General features: G+C 39.6%; 1 protein-coding gene across 2 annotated transcripts in view; it reads right to left on the reverse strand.

Annotated features, from left to right (window-relative positions):
- WDR11 (WD repeat domain 11) overlaps window positions 1–7,659 on the reverse strand; it is a 58,381-nt gene extending 50,722 nt beyond the window's left edge. Inside the window, exons 1-2 of one of the 2 annotated variants that reach the window (XM_067465805.1) lie at window positions 7,495–7,659; window positions 1,720–1,831 (exon numbers count right to left, since the gene is read on the reverse strand). In XM_067465805.1, the coding sequence (XP_067321906.1) occupies window positions 1,720–1,831; window positions 7,495–7,580 (198 nt within the window). In that variant the 5' untranslated portion in view covers window positions 7,581–7,659. The remainder of the gene's footprint in view (window positions 1–1,719; window positions 1,832–7,494) is intronic. The other variant, XM_067465804.1, reaches the window with a different exon arrangement.
- Between the last annotated feature and the right edge of the window lie 17,640 nt (window positions 7,660–25,299).

A 25,299-nucleotide genomic window follows, 5' to 3' on the forward strand; every position in this document is an offset into this window, starting at 1 on the left:
AAAATTGATATATACGTAAAACAAATAAACATATTTTATAGACAAAACAAATATAACTTCACCAAATTATCTTGTATGATAATTAGAAATTAACTATTTAGAAATCCATACTGTATTATATCTCTATAATAGTAACCTAGATATGGAGCTTATGTAAGATGGGTGATGGCCAGAAACAGAGTCCAAACAGAATCACTGAGAAACAAGAAAAATATCAACACATTCATACGAATACTATGGTTTACATAAAAACACAGAGAAAAATCCAATGAGAACTGAGCATGCTCTGAAGAAACAGGATACTAAATGTTCATAGAAAATGAAAAGTAGAGAGTTGAACATAATGCCCTGCTAGGACAGTGTTTCTCAACCTGGGGGTCGGGACCCCTGGGGAGGGGGTCGCGACTGGGTATCAAAGTGGTCACCAAAGACCTGAAAGCACAGTATTTTCTGTTGGTCATGGGGGTCGTGAGTGGGAAGTTTGGCCCAATTCTATTGTTGGTGGGGTTCAGAATGCTCTTTGATTGTAGATGAACTATAAATCCCAGCAACTACAACTCCCAAATGTCAATGTCTATTTTCCCCAAACTCCATCAGTGTTCACATTTGGGCATATTGAGTATTTGTGCCAAGTTTGGTCTAGATCCTTCATTGTTTGAGGCCACAGTGTTCTCTGTATGTAGGTGAACTACAGCTCCAAAACTCAAGGTCAATACCCACCAAACCCTTTCAGTATTATCTGTTGGTCATGGGAGTTCTGTGTGTCAAGTTTGGTTCAATTCCATCATTGGTGGACTTCAGGATGCTCTCTGATTGTAGGTGAACTATAAATCTCAGGAACTACAATTCCTACATGACAAAATCAATTTCCCCAAACCTCACTGGTATTCAAATTTGGGTGTATCAGGTATTTGGAGCAAATTTGGTCCAGTGAATGAAAATACATCCTGCATATCACATATTTACATCAAGGTTCATAACAGTAGCAAAATTACAGTTATGAAGTAGCAATGAAAATAATTTTATGGCTGGGGATTATCACAATATGAAAAACTGTATTAAGGGGTCGCGGCATTAGGAAGCTTGAGAACCATTATGCAAGGAGGTTATAGCTAAGAGGAACACTGAACAGAAACATGATTGCATTTTTTCTGCGTGATACTTGTAAAATATAAACTGCAATAACAATTTAAACATTGTAAAAAGATCTTCACATCTATGTTGAATACATTACCAATCACACCACAGTTACATGAAACCACAGGATGCAGTCGAATACCCTTAAATTATCTTACTTCCAGTCATATCATACATTAAATTGACAAATGGAGGACCTAGAAATTCCTAGAGATATCTTCTCTAGGAATGTTCCAGATTTATTTACTTGTTTTATTCATTTACTTTATTTATACCCTGTCTTCCTCCCCAGGGGAACTCCAGGGCTAGCAAATTATAGCATTTCTGGTGAATGTAGCAAATTCCATGGGGAAACTATTTTTCTTCACATGTGGGTAAGTCAAACTGCAACTATGGGTTATGGAGGTGTTTGTATAAATTTGGGGATTTTACCCTTTACTTTGTTTAGTTTTTGCTGGAAGAATTGTTGCTGCATGATTGTTTTAGTTTAATTCAATTTCACATTAAATGAATAAAACATTATTGGGTTACAAATACGACTTCATGCAATCCACCAAGCTTTAATTCATTTTTAAATGTTACCTTGACAACATTAGCCTTGTGCCTTTCCAAAACTTGTAAAGTCTGAGCAGTCTTAGGATCAATCACCAGGATTAGAGAATGACATCCATATGCAATCAGTCCTTGCCAGCCCCTAGAAATAATAACAATAACAGTTGTCGTCGTCATCATCACCTCAACACTACCACCATGTTCTCAAACAAGGAAAAGAATGTTTCATAAGGTTTAGTAAATGTGATACATCTGGTGTGTACAAACAGGATGAAACAAAGCAGAAATACATAAGGCGTTCCTGATTCAAAGTTTTAGTGAATTATTAATTTTCTGGTGCTTCAAAACAAAGTGAACTCTTTGCCCACCTCTAGTAACACTGCAGGTGTGGAGTTTTGAAGCAGCCATCTATTCAAAAATGAGCAAGAAATCCTAATGTTTTCGATTTATAAATTATGAATATGTTTTTCCTGAGGTCTGTGGGGATGAATCTCACAACTTTGCCCTCCTCCTTTTCATTACAACTGACTTGTATCCCTTCATTACCTCTGTTGGCTTTATTCTATGCATAATTTCTCATTGAAATTACATAGTCATTCCTCACCTTACATATACTTGGTTTGACTAGACTTGTTGCAGAAGATACTACACATCTATAAACCATCTGAAAGCCTCTTTTCCTTTACCCAATACTGTATGTTGCAGATTCATGAACATAACAAATCAGTCTCACATGGTCTAAGCCACTTAAAGATACCAAGAGAAACTGTAAGTAGTATGTAGTACTATATTAAATAAGAATCATACCTCACATTTAGTGCTTAAAATAGTATATACCAATTTTAATATCAGTTTTAATATCAGTTCAGCAATCCCAACAAGAATTATATAAGACATACATACATTATTCCCTTCTGAAAAATAGGGTACTAAAGCCATTTGTGAATAAAGGAGCACCTCATCACATATCACTTAAATATCCTTGCACCTGGACACTCCCTCAATGAAATGCTCTATCTCTTAAAATTCCTCTCCAGAGGTGCCATGCTTATTATATTAAGGTGCAACCCCCGGTGGCACAGTGAGTGAAACCACTGAGCTGCTAAGCTTGCTGACCGAAAGGTCGCAGGTTCAAATATGGGGAGCAGCGCGACCTTCCACTGTCAGCCCCAGCTTCTGTCAACCTAGCAGTTCGAAAGCATGCAAATGTGAGTAGATCAATAGATACCGCTCCGGCGGGAAGGTAACAGCGCTCCATGCAGACATGATGGCCTCATGACCTTGGAGGTGTCTACGGACAACGCCGACTCTTTGGTTTAGAAATGGAGATGAGCACCACACCCCAGAGTCAGACACGACTGGATTTAATGTTAGGGGAAAACCTTTACCTTTTACCTTATACCATAGACCAGAGTTTTCCACACTGTTGGTTGCAACACATTAGTGTATCGTCTGCAATGTGTGTGGCATGTGAACATAATGAGGAATCTCTGAATCTATGTGAAATAATCAATAAATCATATATATATATAATATTAACAAAGGTTTTCATTGTGCCCTCATACATTTCATTACTACTATTTATGTATGTGTTTGGTTTACTAAAAAAACCTGAATTACTGTGTTGTGAAATTACGCTTGTCTAAAAAGCGTGCTACCAACATGAAATGGCTGGAAAGCTCCGCAGGAAATTCCCAGGGCCCTTCCACATGGTCATATAACCCAGAATATCAAGACAGACAATCAACAATATCTGCTTTGAACTGGATTATCTGAGTCCACACTGCCATATAATCCAGTTCAATGTGAATTTTAAACAGCTGTGTGGAAGGAGACTCAGTCTCCTTCTACACTGCCATATAAAATCCAGGTTATCATTTTTAACGTGGATTATATGGCAGTGTAGACTCATAAAGTCCAGTTCAAAGCAGATAATGAGGATCATCTATCCTAAAAGCCTTCTAATAGTTAACTAAAATAAATTCAAATCGAATACAACTTGATTAAATAATAAGTTTGGTAAAATGGGATTGAATTACAATATTAAAGCAGGGGGAGTGGAGTGACAAGTGCAAAAGAATCAGTCGGAGAATTTAGATAAATTCATCGCTATGGCAAGGGTCATATATTACAGTAAAATTATGTAACATTGCATTTGTCTTTATTTGCTTTTAATTACTGTATTTTAATATTAATATCATTACAGGCACTCTCCAAGTTATGAACAAGATAGGTTCTGTCAATTTGTTCTTAAACTGAATTTGTATGTAAGTCAGAACAGGTACATTTTAAAAGTGTAACTCTATCTATCACAGGGAAGAATGAACACCTCTGTGAGGTTTCCTTTGCTGTCTGTGTCCCTGTTCAGGAACTTTCATCTCACTGTGATAACTGGATTTTGAAAAAAATGTGGCTTGTTGTGGAAACAAGGATTGGTGACAAAGCTTCAGTGGAGACACCTTTTCCCCATAACTCTTTCAGGAATGAATTTCCCTTCCTAGGGGGAGATTTATCTCCTGTTCTGTTGTTTCTTAGCTGTGAGTTAATAATAGTAATAATAATTTTATTTCTTACACACCTCTCCTCGTCGCTTGAGGTGGGTTACAGAATAATTTAAACACATAAACATTATAAAAGTGCTACAAATCCACATATTAAAATGTATTTCTATGAAAGCAACATATTAAAGCATATTTCTATAAAATGCATAATAAAATACACAAAACAGAGATTAAACACAAGATGCACATTTAAAATTCATGCTTAAAGGCTAGCTGGGTAGGCCTGTCAGAAGCGATAGATCTTTATATGGTTTTTATATGGTTCCCTGATATCCGCAGGGAAGTAGCAGCCAGCAATGAACGGACAAGGGCATTTGTTGCTGTTTGTTGTTTTATACTGTGTTATTTATTTGATTGTTTTATATTGTTTTATGTTGTTGTTATTGAATTTTAATGTGCCATTTTAATTATGTTTTTTGGCTTGTCCCCATGTAAGCCAACCCAAGTCACTTTGGGGAAATGGAGGCGGGGTACAAAAATAAAGTTATTATTTATTTAAAACTTTTGTATCCAGATCTTCTCTACCTCCGTAGAGGAACTCAGACCGGCTAACAGCAAGGATTCAATGCTAACAATAATAACCTTTAAAACATCATATAAAACAATATGTTAAAATACATATAAAATAAAATACATATAGACCATTAGCCAAGATAAAAAACAACATCCAACTCAGTCTGCACATTGTGGTCAATAACTTTAGTCAATTACCGGTCTCAGCCATAACTCTGCAAATGCCTTGTTTCACAGCCATGCTTTCACTTGCTTCCTAAAGATTAGGTGGGAGGTGGCAGATCTAACTTCATTTGGGAGAGATGAAGTTCCATAGCCAGGGGGCCACCACAGAAAAGGCCCTGTCTCTCATCCCCACCAAAAGTGATTGCGAAAGTGGGGGGACCAAGAGCAGAGCCTCTCCAGAAGATCTTAATGCTCTTGATGGTTATTGTTAACAGAGGATGGGTTGGAGATATTGTTGACATCTTCAGTCCATCTTCTGTTTGGATATCAGCCAGCATGCCAACGCCTTAAACAAAGAAACAGCTTTCTAAGATCTACAGAGATACTCGCAGGGACACCTCAGCAAACAAGAGCGCAAAAGTGGCAGGCTAAAACCCAGAACCTCAATCACTGGCTGAGACCAGATGAGAAACCTCTTCCTAGGCACACAGAAGACTGGGCCACTTGGAAGCCACTGAACAGAATGTGCTCTGGCACCACGAGATGCAAAGCCAACCTTAAGAAATAGGGCCACAAAGTGGAGTTCACAACATGCGAGTGTGGAAGAGAAAACCACAGAACACTTAATACAATACAGTCTGAGCCTCACCACATGCACAATGGAGGACCTTCTCACAATGACACCTGAGGCACTCCAAGTGGCTAGTTTCTGGTCAAAGGACATAGACTCATAGAATCAAAGAGTTGGAAGAAACCTCATTGGCCATCCAGTCCAACCCCCTGCCAAGAAGCAGGAATATTGCATTCAAATCACCCCTGACAGATGGCCATCCAGCCTCTGTTTAAAAGCCTCCAAAGAAGGAGCCTCCACCACACTCCGGGGCAGAGAGTTCCACTGCTGTACGGCTCTCACAGTCAGGAAGCTCGTCCTCATGTTCAGATGGAATCTCCTCTCTTGTAGTTTGAAGCCATTGTTCCACGTCCTAGTCTCCAGGGAAGAAGAAAACAAGCTTGCTCCCTCCTCCCCGTGGCTTCCTCTCACATATTTATACATGGCTATCATATCTCCTCTCATCTTTCTCTTCTTCAGGCTAAACATGCCCAGCTCTTGAAGCCGCTCCTCATAGGGCTTGTTCTCCTGACCCTTGATCATTTTAGTCCCCCTCCTCTGGACACATTTCAGCATGTCAATATCTCTCTTGAATTGTGGTGCCCAGAATTGGACACAATATTCCAGGTGTGGTCTAACCAAAGTAGAATAGAGGGGTAGCATTCCCTAGATCTAGACACTATGCTCCTATTGATGCAGGCCAAAATCCCATTGGCTTTTTTTGCCACCACATCACATTGTTGATTTATGTTTAACTTGTTGTCCACAAGGACTCCAAGATCTTTTTCACACGTACTGCTCTCGAGCCAAGCATTGTCCCCCATTCTGTATCTTTGCATCTTGTTTTTTCTGCCTAAGTGGAGTGTCTTGCATTTTTCACTGTTGAACTTCATTTTGTTAGTTTTGGCCCATCTCTCTAATCTGTCAAGATTGTTTTGAATTCTGCTCCTGTCCTTTAGAGTATTGGCTATCTCTCCCAATTTGGTGTCATCTGCAAACTTGATGATCATGCCTTCTAGCCCTTCATCTAAGTCAGGGGTCCTCAAACTAAGGCCCGGGGGCCGGATACGGCCCTCCAAGGTCATTTACCTGGCCCTCGCTCAGGGTTAACCTAAGTCTGAAACGACTGGAAAGCACACAACAACAATCCTATCTCATCAGCCAAAAGCAGACCCACACTTCCCATTGAAATACTAATAAGTTTATATTTGTTAACATTGTTCTTCATTTTAATTATTGTATTGTGAATAAGATAAGTGCAGTGTGCATAGAAATTCATTCATTTTTTTAAAAAAAAAATTATAATCCGGCCCTTCAACAGTTTGAGGGACTGTGACCTGGCCCTCTGTTTAAAAAGTTTGTGGACCCCTGATCTAAGTCATTAATAAAGATGTTGAACAGGACCGGGCCCAGGACTGAACCCTGCGGCACTCCGCTCGTCACTTCTTTCCAAGATGAAGAGGAAGCATTGGTGAGCACCCTCTGGATTCGTCCATTTAACCAATTACTGATCCACCTCACCGTAGTTTTGCCTAGCCCACATTGGACTAGTTTGTTTGCCAGAAGGTCATGGGGGACCTTGTCTATCCAGCTTGTAACTTTAACAGAGCTCCCAAAGGAGCGATGCGGCATCTCCATAACATTCAGAGCTTCTGGACCAACTATCATACTATTCCCTGAGTCTACACTGCCATATAACCCAGTTCAAAGCAGATAATCAGAGTTTTATATGGCAGTGTAGATGGGGCCTGAGAGTCTACTGTATATATTTACTAGGAAACAAACTAAAAGACTGTGTGACTAAAAATAAACAATGCGATCGGACCCTAACTAACCCTTGCAGAACCTAATCAGAACCCACAGCTTCCCTTCATACCCCACACTCTGTACCACAGCAGATAGCAAAAGCAATACTAAATCCCCTGCCCAGCCTTGTCGCCTCCATTCCTGACTTACCAATCCGCCGCCCCCTTGTTTTGAGGGTTCAGCGCCCCGGTGAGGGTCCGAGCCGACAGCTTGATGTTGACCATGAAGGGCTGCATGGCTGAACAGCAGCCCACAAGGAGACAAGGCCCGAAGAAACAGCAAGCAAGCAAGCAAGCGTCACGAAGGGTCCGCCGCCAATCCTTGCCCCCAACGGCTCCGGCTCGCCCCGTCGGCCGCGAAGATTGGTTCCGCCCAAGAAGGGTTCCGCACTAAGGGAACAGGCTCTTTAGGGGAATTAGATTTTCTCAGCTTCAACAATCGGAATTGGAGCCACAAGAGGTTAGCTTTTCCCTGTCGTTACCACCGCACACTCTATATGCAAAGGGATCTACACCAGGCATAGGCAAACTTGGGCCTTTCAGGTGTTTTGGACTTCAACTCCCACAATTCCTAACAGCCTAAGAGTCCTTTACCTGGGTTGTTGTAGGGTTTTCGGGCTGTATGGCCATGTTCTAGAAGCATTCTCTCCTGATGTTTGGCCTGCATCTATGGCAGGCATCCTCAGAGGTTGTGAGTCCTTTACCTGCCCAAACTTGATGCAATATGATCTTGGGAGTTGTAATTTAACATGGCCTTTTCTGCTTAAGGGTGCCTATTTATTTATTTATTTACTTACTTACTTTCCTTATATACCGCTGTTCTCAGCCCAGGGGCGACTCACAGCGGTGTACAACATAGGAACAACAAAATTCAAGACATTGTATAAAAACAATTCTGGCCCCAGAGTGGCCATTGGTGTTGGGGGAGGGGCGCTGATGTCACAGGGGACATCACAGCTCTCAGGATTCCACCACATCTGTATTTACTCTACAGCATAGATGCACCTGAAGTCTACAAAAACTCCCTCTAGCAATAATAATCATTATAATGAGCAACACTTTACACAAATCTTGGCCCAGCCTTTAAAATTTTTAAATTGCCTTGAACAGGCAGGATTATTTTTAATATATGTGTGTTATGGCAACAATTTTATGCTTATAGTTTGTTTTGTTAATCTTACGGTTATGTTGTTTTTTTACTTTGTATGTTCTGTGATGTTACCTGGGAACCGCTCTGAGCAGGGCCGTAGCCAGAAAAAAAATTCAGGGAGGGTTGACAATTTCGGCGGGGGAGAGGGGGTAAAAATTTCGGGGGGGGGGGGGGGGTTTGAAAATTTCGGGGGGGGGGGGGTTGAAACCTGCCTCCTAGCTCACGCTGAAGCAAAGAGGCAGAGCAACCTTCAATAGCCCGCAGCTCCGCCCCTTTCAACCACCTCCACCAAGTCTGGCCTCCTTAATGAGAGCATTCAACACACACACACACAACTTGGTTGCTTCACTACATCGGCTATTGCTGCAAGTAATGACAGTGTGAATAAATTGTCAATATTTGCTTGAGATAGTGCTTACAGTTCTGGAGGGAAACTTAATTTTTTTGCATCTCATAGACTTAGCATGGGGATTGGCTTAACCAGTTAAAATTCGTGAGTAAACCAATTTTTTTGTAAAAAATCTGAAACATTTCGGGGGGGGGGGGTTGAACCCCTAAAACCACCCCCTCGCTACAGGCCTGGCTCTGAGTCCCCTTGGGGAGATAGAGCGGTATATAAATAAAGTTTTATTATTTATTATTATATTATAACACTCAGAAAACAGGGGAATTCCCGACAGGAAACAGTCAGAACCAGCTATTTATTTATTTATCGTGTCAGAAGTAAGTTCAGGGTACAGTTAAAATGCATTTAAAAATACAAACAAAGTTAAAAACCGAAATTGACATTATGCTAAATGTTCTTTGACCAGAAACTGGCCAATTGGAGTGCCTCTGGTGTTGCAGTGAGAAGGTCCTCCATTGTGCATGTGGCAGATTTCAGGTTGCATTGTAGTAGGTGGTCTGTGGTTTGCTCTTCTCCACACACGCATGTCGTGGACTCCAACTTGTGGCTCTGGTTGGCTCTGCATCTCGTGGTGCCAGAGTGCAGTCTGTTCAGCGCAGTCTGTTCAGCGCCTTCCAAGTCACCCAGTCTTCTGTGTGCCCAGGAGGCGGTTTCTCATCTGGTCTCAGTCATTGATTAAGGTTCTGGGTTTTAGCCTGCCACTTTTGGGCTCTTGCTTGCTGATGTGTTCCTGCAAGTATCTCTGTAGATCTTAGGAAGCTGTTTCTTGATTTAAGGTGTTGGCATGCTGGCTGATATCCGAACAGAGGATATTGCCAAAGATGTGGATGCCCTTGTCCTTTCATTGCTGGCTGCTACTTCATGGCGGATGTCAAGTGGTGCAATACCAGCTAAACAGTGTAATTTCTCCAGTGGTGTGGGGCATAGACATCCTGTTATAATGTGGCATATCCCATTAAGAGCCACATCCACTGTTTTAACATGGTGAGATGTTTTCCACACTGGGCATGTGTACTCAGCAGTAGAGTAGCAAAGCGTATGAGCAGATGTCTTCACTGTGTCTGATTGTGATCCCCAGGTTTTGCCAGTCAGCTTTCATATGATATTATTTCTAGCACCCCCTTTTTCCTTGATATTCAAGCAGCGCTTCTTATAAGTCAGAGCATGCAATTTGTGATGAACAATGGCTATTTCCAGAATCCTAGTGAATTAAGTGGTGTATTGAAGGCACTGGCAAATAATTACTCTATATACCCATATATACTGTATGTTTTGAACTTTCATATGAAAAATCAGCCTTCAAAAACTTGGGTTGGCTTCTCCATGGATTAGTGTAAGTATTACACCTTAACTTTTATTTAAAAAAACAAAACAAAACAAAACAAAAAAACCATCCCCTTCTCTGAGCCAACTGGTGAAAGATGAGAACTTAGTCCATTCTGGGAGAACCTAAAAGATGAATTGACTCTTCTGCTTCTGACTTGTTTGAATGCCTAGGTGGGAACAGATTGATGGCGGTCAGAGGGAGTTGGCTTCCTGAAGCATCACTGGTGCTTTCTCCATTTCCATTGAATAATATTTGACCTCTCCATGTATCACATCAAAATCCCTAGTTTTTGTCCCCAAACCTTCCCTTGACTTATACGTGAAGTCAACTTATATGTGAATATATACGGTATGTACTATTCAAGAGCACATGCAGAGTTCTGCTTGCACTGTCATAAAGTAAAAATAACCTTTGCACAATTTCCAAAAATGTACAAGCCCATGTGTAAGGGAACTTACATGTGTGTAAAACACCAACACGATTCCAGGCAAAGTGTCTGTATGGACAGGTGAGTATCCTTTATCCAAAAAGTTTGCTTTGATACTTGCATATCCTTAATGATATATTCTGGAAATGGGATCCAAGTCTAAACATGAAATTCATTTATGCTTCATATATACCTTATATACACAGTCTGAATGTAATTCTATATATAATATTTTCAATCATTTTATGCATGAGACAGTATCCCTATCTCAGCTACCCAGGTGGACAATTTTGGAGTATTTGAATTTTGGAATTCCTGATAAGGAATACTTAACCTGTATTTGAAATTCTGTTATTCACTTCTAGTTTTTAATTCACTTTTTAATCACTTTTACTTTTAAGTCAAATGTTATGACTCTGTGTGTTGCAAAAAGGCTGCCACAGTAGAAATGATAGCTCTGTGCCTCTTCATTTAAATATATTTTTTCAAGGAACACTTTCATTGTAGTATTAACATTTTTCTAGGAAGTTTGAAACTATGCATATCATAATGTGGCTTCAGGCAAGCAATGTTTTAAAAGGATTGTACATTTCGTTTTTATGTATATTTTACTAGAACTTTCAAACAAGAACATAATGTTATATCATTTGTCATGGTTCAAAGACTGATTATATTGAGGTTTTCATCTTGCTGTAATTTTGGTGCAGTTTCATAGCAGATGTCTTTCTCAGTTAACAGTATTCAAGAAAAATACACATCGAAGCTCCTGTCTTTTAAAAAAGCATCTAGATGTTTTTATAGTTTTGAAATGAAAATCAAAATATTTCTCTTCCGGGAGGTCCAAAACAATAAGACTACTGGGTATGTACAATAGTTCGTTCAAAAAATTGAGTCTAAAATTGTAAACATTAGTCTAAAAAGTCTGGGAAACAGAAATTAATAACACTATCTTGAACCTTTGGATAGTGTTCCCAAAGTTTTCAGACACTTTGCATAAGTTACTTAATCCTTGTAACAGCTTTTGAATTAGGTCATCATTATTTTCCTGGTGTGGTAAATCATGAACCGAGAAAGTATGGCAGCGATTTGCTTAAACCAAGTGAGGGAGTTCTAAGGCATATTCTGAGACCTCCCCCCAGTGCAGAGTAGGATTATACTATTAGAAGGAAATCCTATGTTCATTTACAAGCAAGTCAATCAACGGCTGAGGCTTATTTGAGCAAACATATACTGGATTCTATTTCTTCCCTCTATACTTATACTAGTTCCTACAGGGCTTCAGAAGTAGATGTTACATACTATGATTGTCTTCCACCAACAGAGGAAAATTATGACTTAGTTGTAATTTGTCCTCTTTTCTTGGCATTTCCTGAAATATCATCTCTTTTGTAATGCAATGCTTTCAGACTTTCACTTGGCCAATCATGATACCTCAAAATCCAAAACACTTGTGGTCCCACACATTTCAAATAAAGACTATTTACACTATACATTTCCACAAAGGATTTAAAAGAAACTCTCAGTCCCCTCCACAAAGCTGCATAAAATCCCATATTATCTGCTTTGGACTTGAATATATGGCTGTGGGGACTCAGATAACCCAGTTCAAAGCAGATATTGTGGAATTTTCTGCCTTGATATTCTGGGTTATATGACTGTGTGGAAGAGCCCTCAGTTGGATGGAAATAGGATAGAACAGGAACTGGTGGGACCCTGAGAACCACAAGAACTGTATTATCCAATTTCACATCTCTAGTTTTATACAGATAAGATATGAAAAAGAGTTGCTGAACTCATGCCATAAAGCATAAACTACATTACAATGGGCCTAGAAATCTGTCAGATCCAATTGAAAAGGAAGTTGTTTTGTCTTTCATCACAGATATTACTCAGCAAGATTTTTGTTGAACAGGTGTACATTCCTCTGCATCATTTTGCCAATATATATATACAGATTTAGTCGAGTGTATATTCTCCGCTCCATGAAGTAAAGTTAGTATTATAAATATTAACACCCTAGTTTCCATAGAGCAGATCCACAAAACTCCAAATTCTCAGCAGGTATCCTTATTATTCGAGTGTGCCCAAAAATATATTTCTTTCAATTAACAATTAGCAATAGCATCAACTGCAACTGCAATAAAACAGGGACAAAACCACAAAGTTACCCCCAAAACCCAACATTTCCAAGATTTTTCTAAGGTCAAGGTGTGTCCATGGAAATCTGTGATAAGTCCTCTTTCAATTTATGTACTTCATTGGATTTTCTTAGGAAAAATACTCAGAAGGGGTTTTGCCAGTTTCTTCCTCTCAAATATAGCCTCCAGTATCTGGTATTCACTGATGGTCTCCCATTCAACTACTCCCATTTCATCCACTCTTGCTTAGCTTGCAAGAGTGGATGAAATCTGGTTCCTTTAGAGCAGTGTTTCTCAGACTCTTCTCTTCCAGACTTCATCTCCTAGAATTCCTAATGGCTGGTAAACTGTTTAAGAAACAGTGCTTTAGGGTATTTACTCATGGTTAAAATAAATAATACTGTTAATGAGGGAGGAGGGACCTGTTGGAGGAGCAAGTTGAAGGAGGGGGGGGGGAGTGAAAGGCCTTGCAATATATAAGGTGCCAAAAGATGGCACCAGAAGGCTCAAATATTCCCTTCGACAGGATTTGAATGTTGCTTGCAATAGGAGATTTGGCTCCTCCATAGGATCAGTGGCAGCTGATGGCTTCCATCTAAGACCCCTTCCACAAAGCTGAATAAAATCCCACATATGCTTTGAACTGGAATATAGGGCAGTGTGGACTCAGACAACCCAGTTCAAAGCAGATATTGTTGGATTTCCTGCCTTGATATTATGGGATATAGGGCTGTGTGGAAAGACCCTATGTCAGCCAGTGAATTTGTTCCAGGTTTCACTCTGAGCTTTAAAGGAGTGTTGTACCTATTTGGAGGATAAAGTTCAGCACTTTGGGCAGATCCTTTAAAGTTCAGAATGGATTCACCACTGAGAGTGACCAAATAAAATAAACATCATAATTCCAACTATTTAAATGTTTCCATACATTATAATCTTCTAGGATACCTTCAAATCTTCCTTTCCCTCCTGAAGAAACTTATCTTGGAGAATGTGCTGCTGCAGAAAGGCAGAACATTCTCTTGTGACCAGAAAAAGCTACCTTGTATCAGCTTCAAATTACACTCTGTCTCTGGATGCATTCAACCAATATTGATTTAGAATGATGGTTTTCTCTGTCATATTGAATTGAATGTCCATGACAGAAGAGCTGCCCATTTCAAGCCTATTGTCTATTGTGCAGTGGGGGAGAAATATTTAATTCAGGTGGGTATAATCTCAACTCCATTTATACCAGTTTCCCTAGAATGCAAGTCATTGGAGACCAATGTATGTCAGTTTTGAAACACATTGATACTCTAAAGCAATTTATGGAAAAGGAAAGGAATATCAAGGAAGCTGTCAAAACACAGCCCACAACATTGTAACCATTGTATGTTCTGGGAAGTCATTCATTCTTCCCTCTCATATTGCAAGAGTGATTATTTTTCACTTTTGAGGACAGTTTGTCTTCTTAATCCCTGAAGAGACTGCTTGAGTGCTTCTGTGTTCCCACCTGCTATTGGCAGAGGGGCCTTTCCACAAGGCAGGCCCATAGCCGGGGGGGGGGGGGGGGTTGAGGGGCTTCAGCTCCCCCCCCCCAAAAAAAATTATCAGGGTGATCACCCCCAAAAATTATCAGGGTGATCCGCGAGAAGGCCTTACTGGTACATTATTTAAACTGTTATGTTTATTCATATCATGATCTGATCACCATGCTTAATATATCCCATATGCATGGGGGTATTGGGATAACGATACAAAAGGTTTTCTAGGGTAGATCCTGACCCCCCCCCCCCGAATCAAACTCAGCCCCCCCCCCATAAAAATCCTGGCTACGGGTCTGTCACAAGGCAATTATAGTTCTATGATTCCACCATAACTTTTATGAATCCTAGTAGTAGTGAAGCAGTACAACTACCTGGCTGAGAATTCAAAATGAACTTTGTTAAACTGCAAATCCCAAAGGTCTTTAAAAGAAAATCATCTAAGTGGAATCATAGTGCTATAACTGTATAGTTTGAGAAGTCCCCCAGCTTCCTCTTCTCCCTATGTTCCAAACGACCATTATAATTCTATACACACATATTCAGAACTCACAGCTTCCATTCAGTACTATGCGGCTTACACCTGATATGGCATAGAGGTTATATAACGCTCCAGAAGAGTGCTTCCCATACTTTGGTCTCCAAGTATTTTGGACTTCAGTTCTCAGAATTCCTGGTCATTGGATAATCTGGCTGGGATAGACACACAATCAATGGGACAAATACCAGGAGTTACAGTCCAGCAAGGGTTACATGTTTTCCTCTTCTAAAATATGTTGTCACTGTATTCTGTTTTCAGAGTAAATAACCTGTGCTGAAATCATTCCTATTACACTGAGTTGTAAGGTTTTATTAAAATATGTAGTCCATGCCAAGCAAACTAATGACAAATCAGGCAATTTAATGCACACATTTTAAATAATTGCAGCAAGACTATTATCTTCCACATTTTAAAGCCTCAATAATATTCTGCCCATCACTTTCACATATTCATACATCACTGTTATCCTAAACCAGTGGTATTCTATTATCCACCTAAATACTGCTATTATCATCCATTTCACTGAGAATATTTTTCTCTCACTGTCCTGTGTGACATATTCAGCATATGAAAGTGCTAGAAAGAGAAATGTACAGGAGGCAGCTATATATGAAGGCAACCTGGATTTATTTGCAAATCTGAGTTGGTCATGTTCTCAAAGAGATATTCAAGATGTATATATTTTTTTGATTCACCAGATATTTGTGGCAGATGACAGTATCAATCCTGACTTTATATCAGTGCTCCAAACTTGTTTTGCTTATATGCTGTAGAATTAATCTAGTTTGACACCACTTTGACTGCCATGGCTCAATGTTTTGGAATAATGGGAGATGTAGTTTGAGTAGGCAACAGTAATATTTGGCAAAGAAGGCTAAAGGCCTTATATTCACTCCACACAGAACTGCCAGGCTAATGGCTCTCACCATCCCTCTGTATGAGCTGAAAATTTTCCTTTACACATCTACTACCCTGCTATAGCTGGCATTGCAAGGGAAGATAATGTGTGGTTGGCAAACTTATCTTTTACTATAGATGTTCCCAACGAGGAGGACTTGACGAATACAGGCAGTCCCCAAGTTATGAACAAGATAGGTTCTGTAGGTTTGTTTTTAAATTGAATGTGGGTGTAAGTCGGAACAAGTACATTTTTGAGTGCAACTTCATATATATATATATATATATATATATATATATATATATCTGGGGGTTGGTGCTCATCTTCATTTTTAAGCCAAAGAGTTGGCGTTGACCGTAGACACCTCCAAGGTCACGAGGCTGGCATGACTGCAAGGAACGCTGTTACCTTCCCACCAGAGCGGTAACCACCAGAGCACATTTTTGGACTGCTAGGTTGACAGAAGCTGGGGCTGACAGCGGAAGCTCATGCCACTTCCCGGATTCTAACCTGTGACCTTTTGATCAACAAGTTCAGCAGCTCAGCGGTTTAACCCACTGCATCACCAGGGGCTCCCTATGTGTGTGTGTGTGTGTATGTATGTATGTGTATACACGCACACTTTGAACAGCATAGGGAACAATTAACACACTGTGGTGTTTGTTTTGCTGTATGTGCCCCTGTTCAGAAGATTTCACCTCCCCATGTTGACTCATCCCTGTTCTTAACTATGAGTCATAGATAGATATTTTCCTATATCAAAAAATTATATTAAATGTTTGTGGAATGCCTTGAAGGGCTTGCCATTGTATTCAGTGTGTATTCAATTACACAACATTATAAAAAGGTTTGCATATATAATAATACTCATTGTTTTATATAGACTGATTCCCTTTGCAATCACTCATGTGAATGTGTTGAAAGATACTCTAGATCAGTGGTTCTCAACCTGTGGGTCCCCAGGTGTTTTGGCCTACAACTCCCAGAAATCCCAATCAGTTTACCAGCTGTTAGGATTTCTGGGAGTTGAAGGCCAAAACATCTGTGGACCCACAGGTTGAGAACCACTGCTCTAGATACATTTTATTGCTGACCATATTCATATTATGTGCTTCTGGAAACCAAGAGCCAAAGTTGTGTATTGGTTTGAGCTTTGAACTACAACGGTTTGATGGGCCCCTGAGTTTTGGAAACCCATTTGCTGACTGTGCAGATCACATACTCTCAGCTTCAGAAAGCCTAATGAAAGGTTCATTTTAGTATCACTGTAAGCAATAAACAACTTTGAAGGCACATAACAACAGTACTGGTTAACTGCATTGCTTTTGTTAGCCGATTGCTCTTTGTTGTTACTGTCCTACATTATAATTATTCTAGCAAATGGAATTTATTGAAAGAGGATTCCCACAATCAGGAAAAACATGCTGCCTTACATTCTACAAGCGTTGCTGCCAGGGAGTTGCTGGGTTCGGGGTGGGGGGTAGGGTTATATGACATTATTTAACAAAACTCTGATGAGAAAAACTAATGTTCTGCTTCTTCTCTGGCAGGTAGCTTTTGTTTTGTCCTTTTAACAGAGAAGATGCTAATTTAGTCTAACAAGCTTCATTGGACTAGAAAGCATGTACTTTTCTATTTTCTCAGTGGTTTGTCCTTTCCAAGTGGGAAGAAGCTGGCTTGGCATGTATCTGAAGCAAATCAAAGGAAGACTGGGCAGCTGGCAGTATAGCAGCTCCATGGAAGAGAAGAGCAGAGAATGTCTCTCCTGCTGTTCAGTTGCTCTTTGCTTTACTTGACTTCAGCTTTTTGTAATTACCAAAGGCTTACCTCTTTGTTCTGTGGAGTGCCATGTTTTTGAAAAGGGTCAGTGGTATTTCCTGTTTTCTCTGGCTTGAGTAGAAGTAACAAAGTGATAGGCAGTGCTTCATAGGATTAAGATTCTGTGTTCATAGGGTTTGGAGTCATTTGTATGTGTGTGATGCTGGCTTGTAATAATGAGAAGATGCAATCTTCAGAATGGTGAGATAGAAATATATTTTGAAAGCTGTATCTTGGAAAATAAGGGAAAATTCTATTGCCTGAACAATATTGTAGATGTATTGTCGAATGCCTCTAGACCATGGCCATATAGCCTGAAAAAACCGACAACAACCCAATATTGTAGATGCCACTATAGATCAATATATTTGCCTAAATCCAATTACAAGTCCCACTTGGAATAAACCCATTCGGGCACCTTCTACGCCGTCATATAATCCAGATTATCAAAGCAGGTAGCCTACATTATCTGATTTGAACTGGATTATATGAGTCTACACAGCCAGATAATCTAGGTCAAAGCAGATAATCTGGATTTTATATGGCAGTGTAGAAGGGGCCCCAGTCAGTGGAAAACTTTAGTAGACAACTAATATTGAGGTTCCACTGATTCATTGGGTTTCAGTACAGCTAGGACTGATCAGTAATGCCAGTATTGGTTGTTGGGGGAGGGGTAGACTGCACTGGGTGACACCATCAGAGGGTGTGATCCTATAGCAAATGCCTACAACATTTTTGTGCTTCAGTAGAAATGTATTGTTTGTATAAAAAAATTCTGTAGTTAGATATAGCCACAAAAACATTTCTCCTAGGCCCATCTTACATGTATTGCATTAATATATCTACAAGGTGGAAACTGTATGCCAATTTACTTTTTTAACCTTAGAGCCCTCATTATTGCTCTTTACAATGTCACTTCAAATCACAATTACACACTTTTGTTCCTACTTTTTTTCTTTTAAATAGGCAGCGATTTTGATAATTTTTTGGGTATTTTTGCTACAATAGCATTATATGGTTTACTTGGTGAGAAGGTGCTGGGGCTGATGCTATGAATTACTGCATCAGGTGACACTAACTCTAGTGATACCATTGGGAGTAATAATTTGATTTAGGTCATAGAGTTTGATGTGTGATTATAGACTAAAGACACAAACCTTGTGTTTATTTTATTGCAGAAGCCTGACTTTTATATTATGCACAAGATCACTCCCACACCACTACCACAAGAAGTCCTCCTGTAAAACCTTAAATCAGAAATGGAGAATCTGCAAAGCAACAGTAGGAATAAGGACTCGTGGATGAAGAGCATATATCATTGCTCATAAACAGTTTGTGATGTATAATCAGAGCGCCTCCACCAAAGCTATCTCCTTTCAAAAAGATGCTGATTTTGATATCTTTACATTATCTTTCTGAAAGTTCTTGTTTACAGTCTTGTTCATACGTCAATAAAACAGAAGGATCCATTTGTCCAGATCAGGTCCACACAACTTCCAGCACTCCAGGTGTTTTGGACTTTAGCTCCCAGAATTCCTAGCCATTCAACAAGCTGGCCAGGACTTCTGGGAATTGGAAACGCAAACATCTGGAGGACTGCAAGGTGTGCATGCCTGGTCCAGATAATGTGTCTATCTGCTAGTCTTTAAACAACGATGGTGAATTTGTGGCACTCCAGAGGTTCTCTGACTTGTGTCAGTCCTAGTTCACTATCTGCTAGGAAGCTTCTCACACAACTGCATGCAAGAAAAAAAACTCTTCTAAGTTGGCACTCATTTTGCTATACTACTTTTGCAGGTATTTTTAAGATATCCCAGTTTTTCTTTCTTCCATTCACTTTTCTCCTTTATCCTCAGGTTACTTCTATAAATTCCAAAATACCAGAGGAGGCAGCATTCAGCAAACTCAGCCAGCCAGAAGGGACTCAGGCAAAAGTAAACAGCTCCAGATTGTCCTAGTTTGTTTTCTTGCTAATTAATTATTTCTGTAATCTTAGCCACAGTTTTATGTTGTTTGACCACATGCTCTTTGAAGGTTATATTACAGTGACCTGAGGAGTTCAAGAAGAGAAACCTGAGTTGGAAAAGTCTGGTATATTTTGACTTATAGCAAAGAGGCAAACGGATATACATTTCAATCCTCTCATTAATTCAGAAGGAAATCTTAATAAATTCAATATGAGAAAATCCTGAATAAGTTTGTATTGGCAGAGCATTATTAATATACAATCACTTCCTTCTTCACAAAAAGCACAGTGAAAATGTTTGGGTATGTTTATGCTTATAGTGAGATACATTACATTAAAAATCCAATTATCAACATAAAAATGAAACAGGAAAACAAGTCTTAACTTGTAGGACTCACACTATCATATCTTACTGCACTTCACTATCTCTCAAACTGAGAACAAGGTCACCATGCATCTTGAGAAATATGGCCTTTTGAAAATCAATTATCATATTGACACGTTCTGATGTCAATTTTCATTCATCCTTAGACCACAGAGGCAGATAATGTTCTGGGAAGCTAGGACAATTTCTGTCTGCCCATGAAGTTGAATACTGTACCACTTTTCTACCTTTGAAGTGAAGAATTGGTTAAAGTAAATGCAGCAAATAACTGTCTTTCTGCTGTCTGGCAAAGTCCTTTTGCACAGGCAGGTTCTTGGCAACTGACTGGCATCTGAAAAGGGACTTTGAATATATAAGTGCCAAACTATTTTAAATAGCATTTCGGGTGTTTTAAAATAGGTTTCCAACCTGCTTAATTTAATCAAAATACTATAATTTTCTTTGGTTGTGCTCTAGCATTTGAACATTCAGGTTTTTTAAAAAAAATAACAACCTGTGCCTGCTTTAATCTTCACAGCCCGTTTCCAATTCCAGAGGGGTGAAAAAAGCTGTATATCACAAGAATGAATGAGTGAGTGGATTTAAACCAAAGAGGTCAAACAACTATCATATGTTGTTGTGAAAGGAAAGGATATCATTTCTGCCAGGTATGAGTTTCTGGCTTCTTTGCAATTTTGGGGCACCTGTATGAACCCACACAAGTGCAGCACATTTTATTTGGCTTCTTCTAAAGTGAATAAAAGCATGCACGGGCAGCAGAGATGTGTGGCTTTTTGAAAAGGAGAAATTATATTTTGTTACACCTGGAAATGGGAGATAAAGGGTGTTCAGGGGATAAAGTCCTCTCCTACAATTTTTCAAAATGTATTTTGTTCACTTGAAGGATAAAGATGGGTTTAGTATATAGCCTGGTCACTTGCTTGAACATCAAAACCAATCTCAAAGATCTTAATGATTAGAATGTGAGTTTTACTCTCTCCAGTTTACTTCAAACAACATTTTGATAGTTCTAATGAAAAAGACTTTCACTTGTAAGCAGTTCAGCCCAAGTATGGCCTTTTAGGGTGGAAAAAATTAGCTGAGGTCTAATTTCTCTACAAAAGTAGCAATTTTGCATCTTCCAGTCCAAAATTTTCAACACTCACAAGAGCTCCTTTCCATGCAAATAAATAATCAACAACAAAACTTTATTATGGTCACTGACCAGCACAAAGTGGGGCACAAGTGCCCTGGAATGGGAAAACACAGTTCTCCAGTGAAGCAGTTATTAAAAAACAGTTTAAATTGTAGCAGGTATGGAACTGAGACTGGGAAGACTGATAGGAGAGATCAAAGCACTGGGAGGGGGGCACTAAAAGGGATGGGATGGGCACATTACAAGTCTAGTAGCATTTCAGCTGTAACAGACTGCCCTAACTACATTCCTGACAGGGTGTTGCCTATTGGGTTCAACCATCATCTGTCTAATTGTAAGTGCTGCAGCACGAAACTTAGCACCACTGTAAGTTATTGTAGTGCTAGAGTCCGAAAGCAGCAAGGTGGAGTAATATTTTTCAGTGCACCCTGGATATTTTAGAAGCCATGGTATAATGAGATTAGTTCTAAGATCTCTGTAGAACATGCATTGAAGAAGCACATGCTTAGTCTTTTCTACATGTCCGGATTCACAGGGGCATAGTCTCTCCTTGAAGGAGGTCTTCCAGTATCTCCCCTCCAATACAGCCGATAGGAGGGCATGGCATCTTCCCAGGGTAAAACAGTTTCAGTGTTTGGACACCTCCAGATCTGTTAGGCATGCCATGGGAGCAATGAGGTATCTATTGGCTTCACTAACAATAAAGGCTGAGGAGCAAGCTAGGTTCCATTGGCACTCTATATCCAGGATTCAAGGATCCGTTGCTTAATAAGTTCCTTGACTTGGTCCTATCTCATGCTTAGCAATTGTCCTTGGGAGAAACCTAGTGTTGTGATCTTTATTGCCACTGTTTTAGTCAATGTGGACTGGAAGACGTCCCTCATGGTTAGAGGGGCAGGACCACATAGGGAGAAGGATAGGTGTAGCCAGTAGTTGAGAATGGCTGTCCATACTCTCGCCTCTACTTTCACAAAGCCTGTCTCCAATCGCAGACTGGCATTAGAGACACATCTGGGAGCCTGTAGAGCTGATCTAAGGAATTTCGATAGAACACGCTCTAGTGGGACAAATAAATCAAAATAATTACTAAAAATATTTAAAATTGTCATTAAAAATTATTTCTTGGAATGCACAGTTTTTTTTCTTTTATTTGCTTATATCACGCCAAATGGCACACATGGTTCTCCAGCTGCAAGTTATCAGGTTGGATGAAAGACTCAAAGTAACCTCGTGCAGTTGATGGCTCAGTGAGGACTTGAACCTGGATCTCCAATGTTTTAGTCTAATTGCTACACCACACTGGCTCTCATTTCCAACCAGGGTTGGAACTAAGTGTTCAAAGATAATCTCAAGGGACCAAATTAATAAAGAAGTTCCCAATCTGTGTTGAAGGGGTTGGAACTCTAGTCACTTACCCTTGACATGGCAAAGAAAAAATATTGTGGGACGAAGTTTGAATTGGTTACCACATAAGAGTTTAGGTAGCTGCAGTGCGCAATAGGTTGACCCCTTGTGCGGGCTGAACTGGTGACCTGAAGGTTGGCAGTTCAAATCTACGAGATGAGATGAGCTCCCATCTGTCAGCTCCAGCTTCCCATGTGGGGACATGAGAGAAGCCTCCCATGGATAGTAACACATCCGGGCGTTCCTGGGCAATGTCTCTGCAGATGGCCAATTCTCTCAAACCAGAAGCAACTTGCAATTTCTCAAGTAGCTTCTGACATAATAAAAACATATGAGTTATCAAGCCATATGTTCCAATTATACTCTTTTGCTATTTTTGAATTTTGTTGGATAAAAGGTATATTTTATTCAACAAAATATCTTAGCATCTTTAATTTACATGCCATCAACTACAGCCAGATTGACAATTGCTTAATCTTGGTAAACATTTCAGGATATCTCGTTTAATTGATGGCTTCACAAAACATGATTTATTGCACATGCTGAAAAACTGACATTATTCCAGACTGGCTAGAGGTGAGATAAAACCTTTAAATATTAATTTAAATTCCTCAAGGGCTGTCATAGAAGGTAGGACCAGGTCTAATGGTTTGAAGTTACAGGCCAATACATTTTGATTGAAAGTTAGAAGGAACTTAACAGTAATGGAACCAAATGCCTAGAGGAGCCTGGAGGCCATGTCTAATTCCCTGGACACCTGCAAAATGAGGCTGAAGAACTGCCTGCTGGTGGTCCTACATTGAGCAGAGGGCAGGACTCAATCACCCATAGGGCTCCTTTCAATTATGAGTCTATAAAAGATGACAAACTTGGAGCAACTTGATTTCCTTTTATTCAATTTAGATCCCAAACCACCGGGAAGACCTTTGGAATGCTTGTCAGTTTCTGTTATGTTTCAAGGCAAGCATAACATATTTTCAATTGATCTTATTCCTTGTGTTAAGACTGCCATAATTGATGAAATGTGTAAGAACAACATGAACTGTATTAATATAGTGCTTTAAAACATGACTTTTGAGATCATGGGAAAAGAGAGTGTTTATAATATATTGCCTGTAAGGTTATGTGTTGCCTTCAAGTCACTTTTCTACTTATTGTAACCGCATGAATTTCATAGGTTTTTCTTAGTCAAAGAATACTCAGAGGTGGTTTTGCCAGTTCTGGAATAAAGTCTACAACACTTTGTGTTTGTTGGTTGTCTCACATTCAGTATTAACCAGATCTGATCTTGTAACGCTTCCAGTATTAGATGGGATCTGGTGCCTTAAGGGGATTTAAAATCTTAAAATATGTTATAAAGGATAAGACATAAACCAGAGATGGAAAAGAACACATAAAGCAAAAATTAAAATGAAAGAGGCCGGATGCTAAAATTTACTAAGGTTAGAGTGCTTTATATAAGGAGAAGGCTAGCAGGTGGATGAAGAAGTCATTGCTGACTAATCAAAGCCGTTGTGGCAGGTCAGCCTTTATGAATAGAGGTTATTTTAGGCCAGCCAAAGTAGCCAAGGCAACAAAGTAATCTTTTTGTCTCAGCAAAATTTTCTCCATAGAGATAATTTAGGTAGATCTTGGACACCCACTCCAGGTCAAGGTGACATTAAAAGGAAGCGGCACTAATTTGGAGCTCTTCTGCATATGACAGCTGTCCAATTCTGGAAAGGTTTTAGGAAGCTCTAAAAAGATGCTCACTAGAGTATCAGTGCTGGCTTAAATTTAGCAAAGACAGAGTTAAAAAACCCCTTGCATATGCTGTTGGATTCACTGCATAATCACATTGAAGTCTGTTCGGAAGCTACAAATGGTCCAATGGAGCGACGCACAAGGAGCATACAATCCCTCTGTTGTGTCAGCTCCACTGGCTGCCAATCTGCTACTGAATACAATTCAAAATGCTGGCTTTAGCCTATAGAGCCCTAAATGTTCCAGCCCAACTTATCTGTCTGAATGTATCTCCCTGTATGAACCATTTCAGAGATTGAGATCATCTGGATAGGTCCTGTTCTTGGTCCCGCCTCCTTTGCAGGGCCTTTTCAGTGGTGGCTCCTCAGCTACGGAACTTCCTTCCTAGTGATATTACATCAGCCCCTTCCCTCCTGACTTTCAGAAAAATGTGAAAACATAGCTTTGTGATCAAGCCTCCAGCAACTAATACAATGCAATAGATGACTTGGATTTATGTGTAATGATCATTGGAATAGCCCAACCTTGATTGCGGATAACGTGCTTTTATAGCTGTAAGTGGTATTTATGTTTTGATTGCTTTTAACCTCATTTAGATTTTTAACTAAATGTTATTTGTTGACTTGTTTAAGGCATTGAATTTTGCTTCTGCTGTAAGCCACCATGAGTCCCCTTCGGGGTCGAGAAGGACGGGATATAAATATAGTTAATTAATTAATTAATTAATTAATTAATTGGAGAGGTATTATGGGCACAAACATTAAAATGATATATTATGAAATGTTTTTTTTTTTTTTTTTTTTGCACTCTGGTAATGGTTTTTCATGTTATTAGAATGGTAACCATCTCAGATTTTATAGCTTAATTCAAATATTTGTCCAAGGTGTTGAATATAATGAGCCAGATTCTTCAAAGTTCAGCATGAAGCCAAGAGTAGGTTCATGCCTACTATAATGGAAGCCATACTCGTTCATGAGGGAGAAAGTAAATTTGGGCTAAAGATTGGAGACAAGCTTTCCCCCCTCTTTTTACCCTGTGTCAAGGAAAAAAGCAGGAGTTGGAAGGATAAGGAAGGAATTAGTGAATGACAGAAGG

This window comes from Anolis sagrei, chromosome 3 (genome assembly GCF_037176765.1).
Source record: "Anolis sagrei isolate rAnoSag1 chromosome 3, rAnoSag1.mat, whole genome shotgun sequence".
Classification (NCBI taxonomy): Eukaryota; Metazoa; Chordata; class Lepidosauria; order Squamata; family Dactyloidae; genus Anolis; species Anolis sagrei.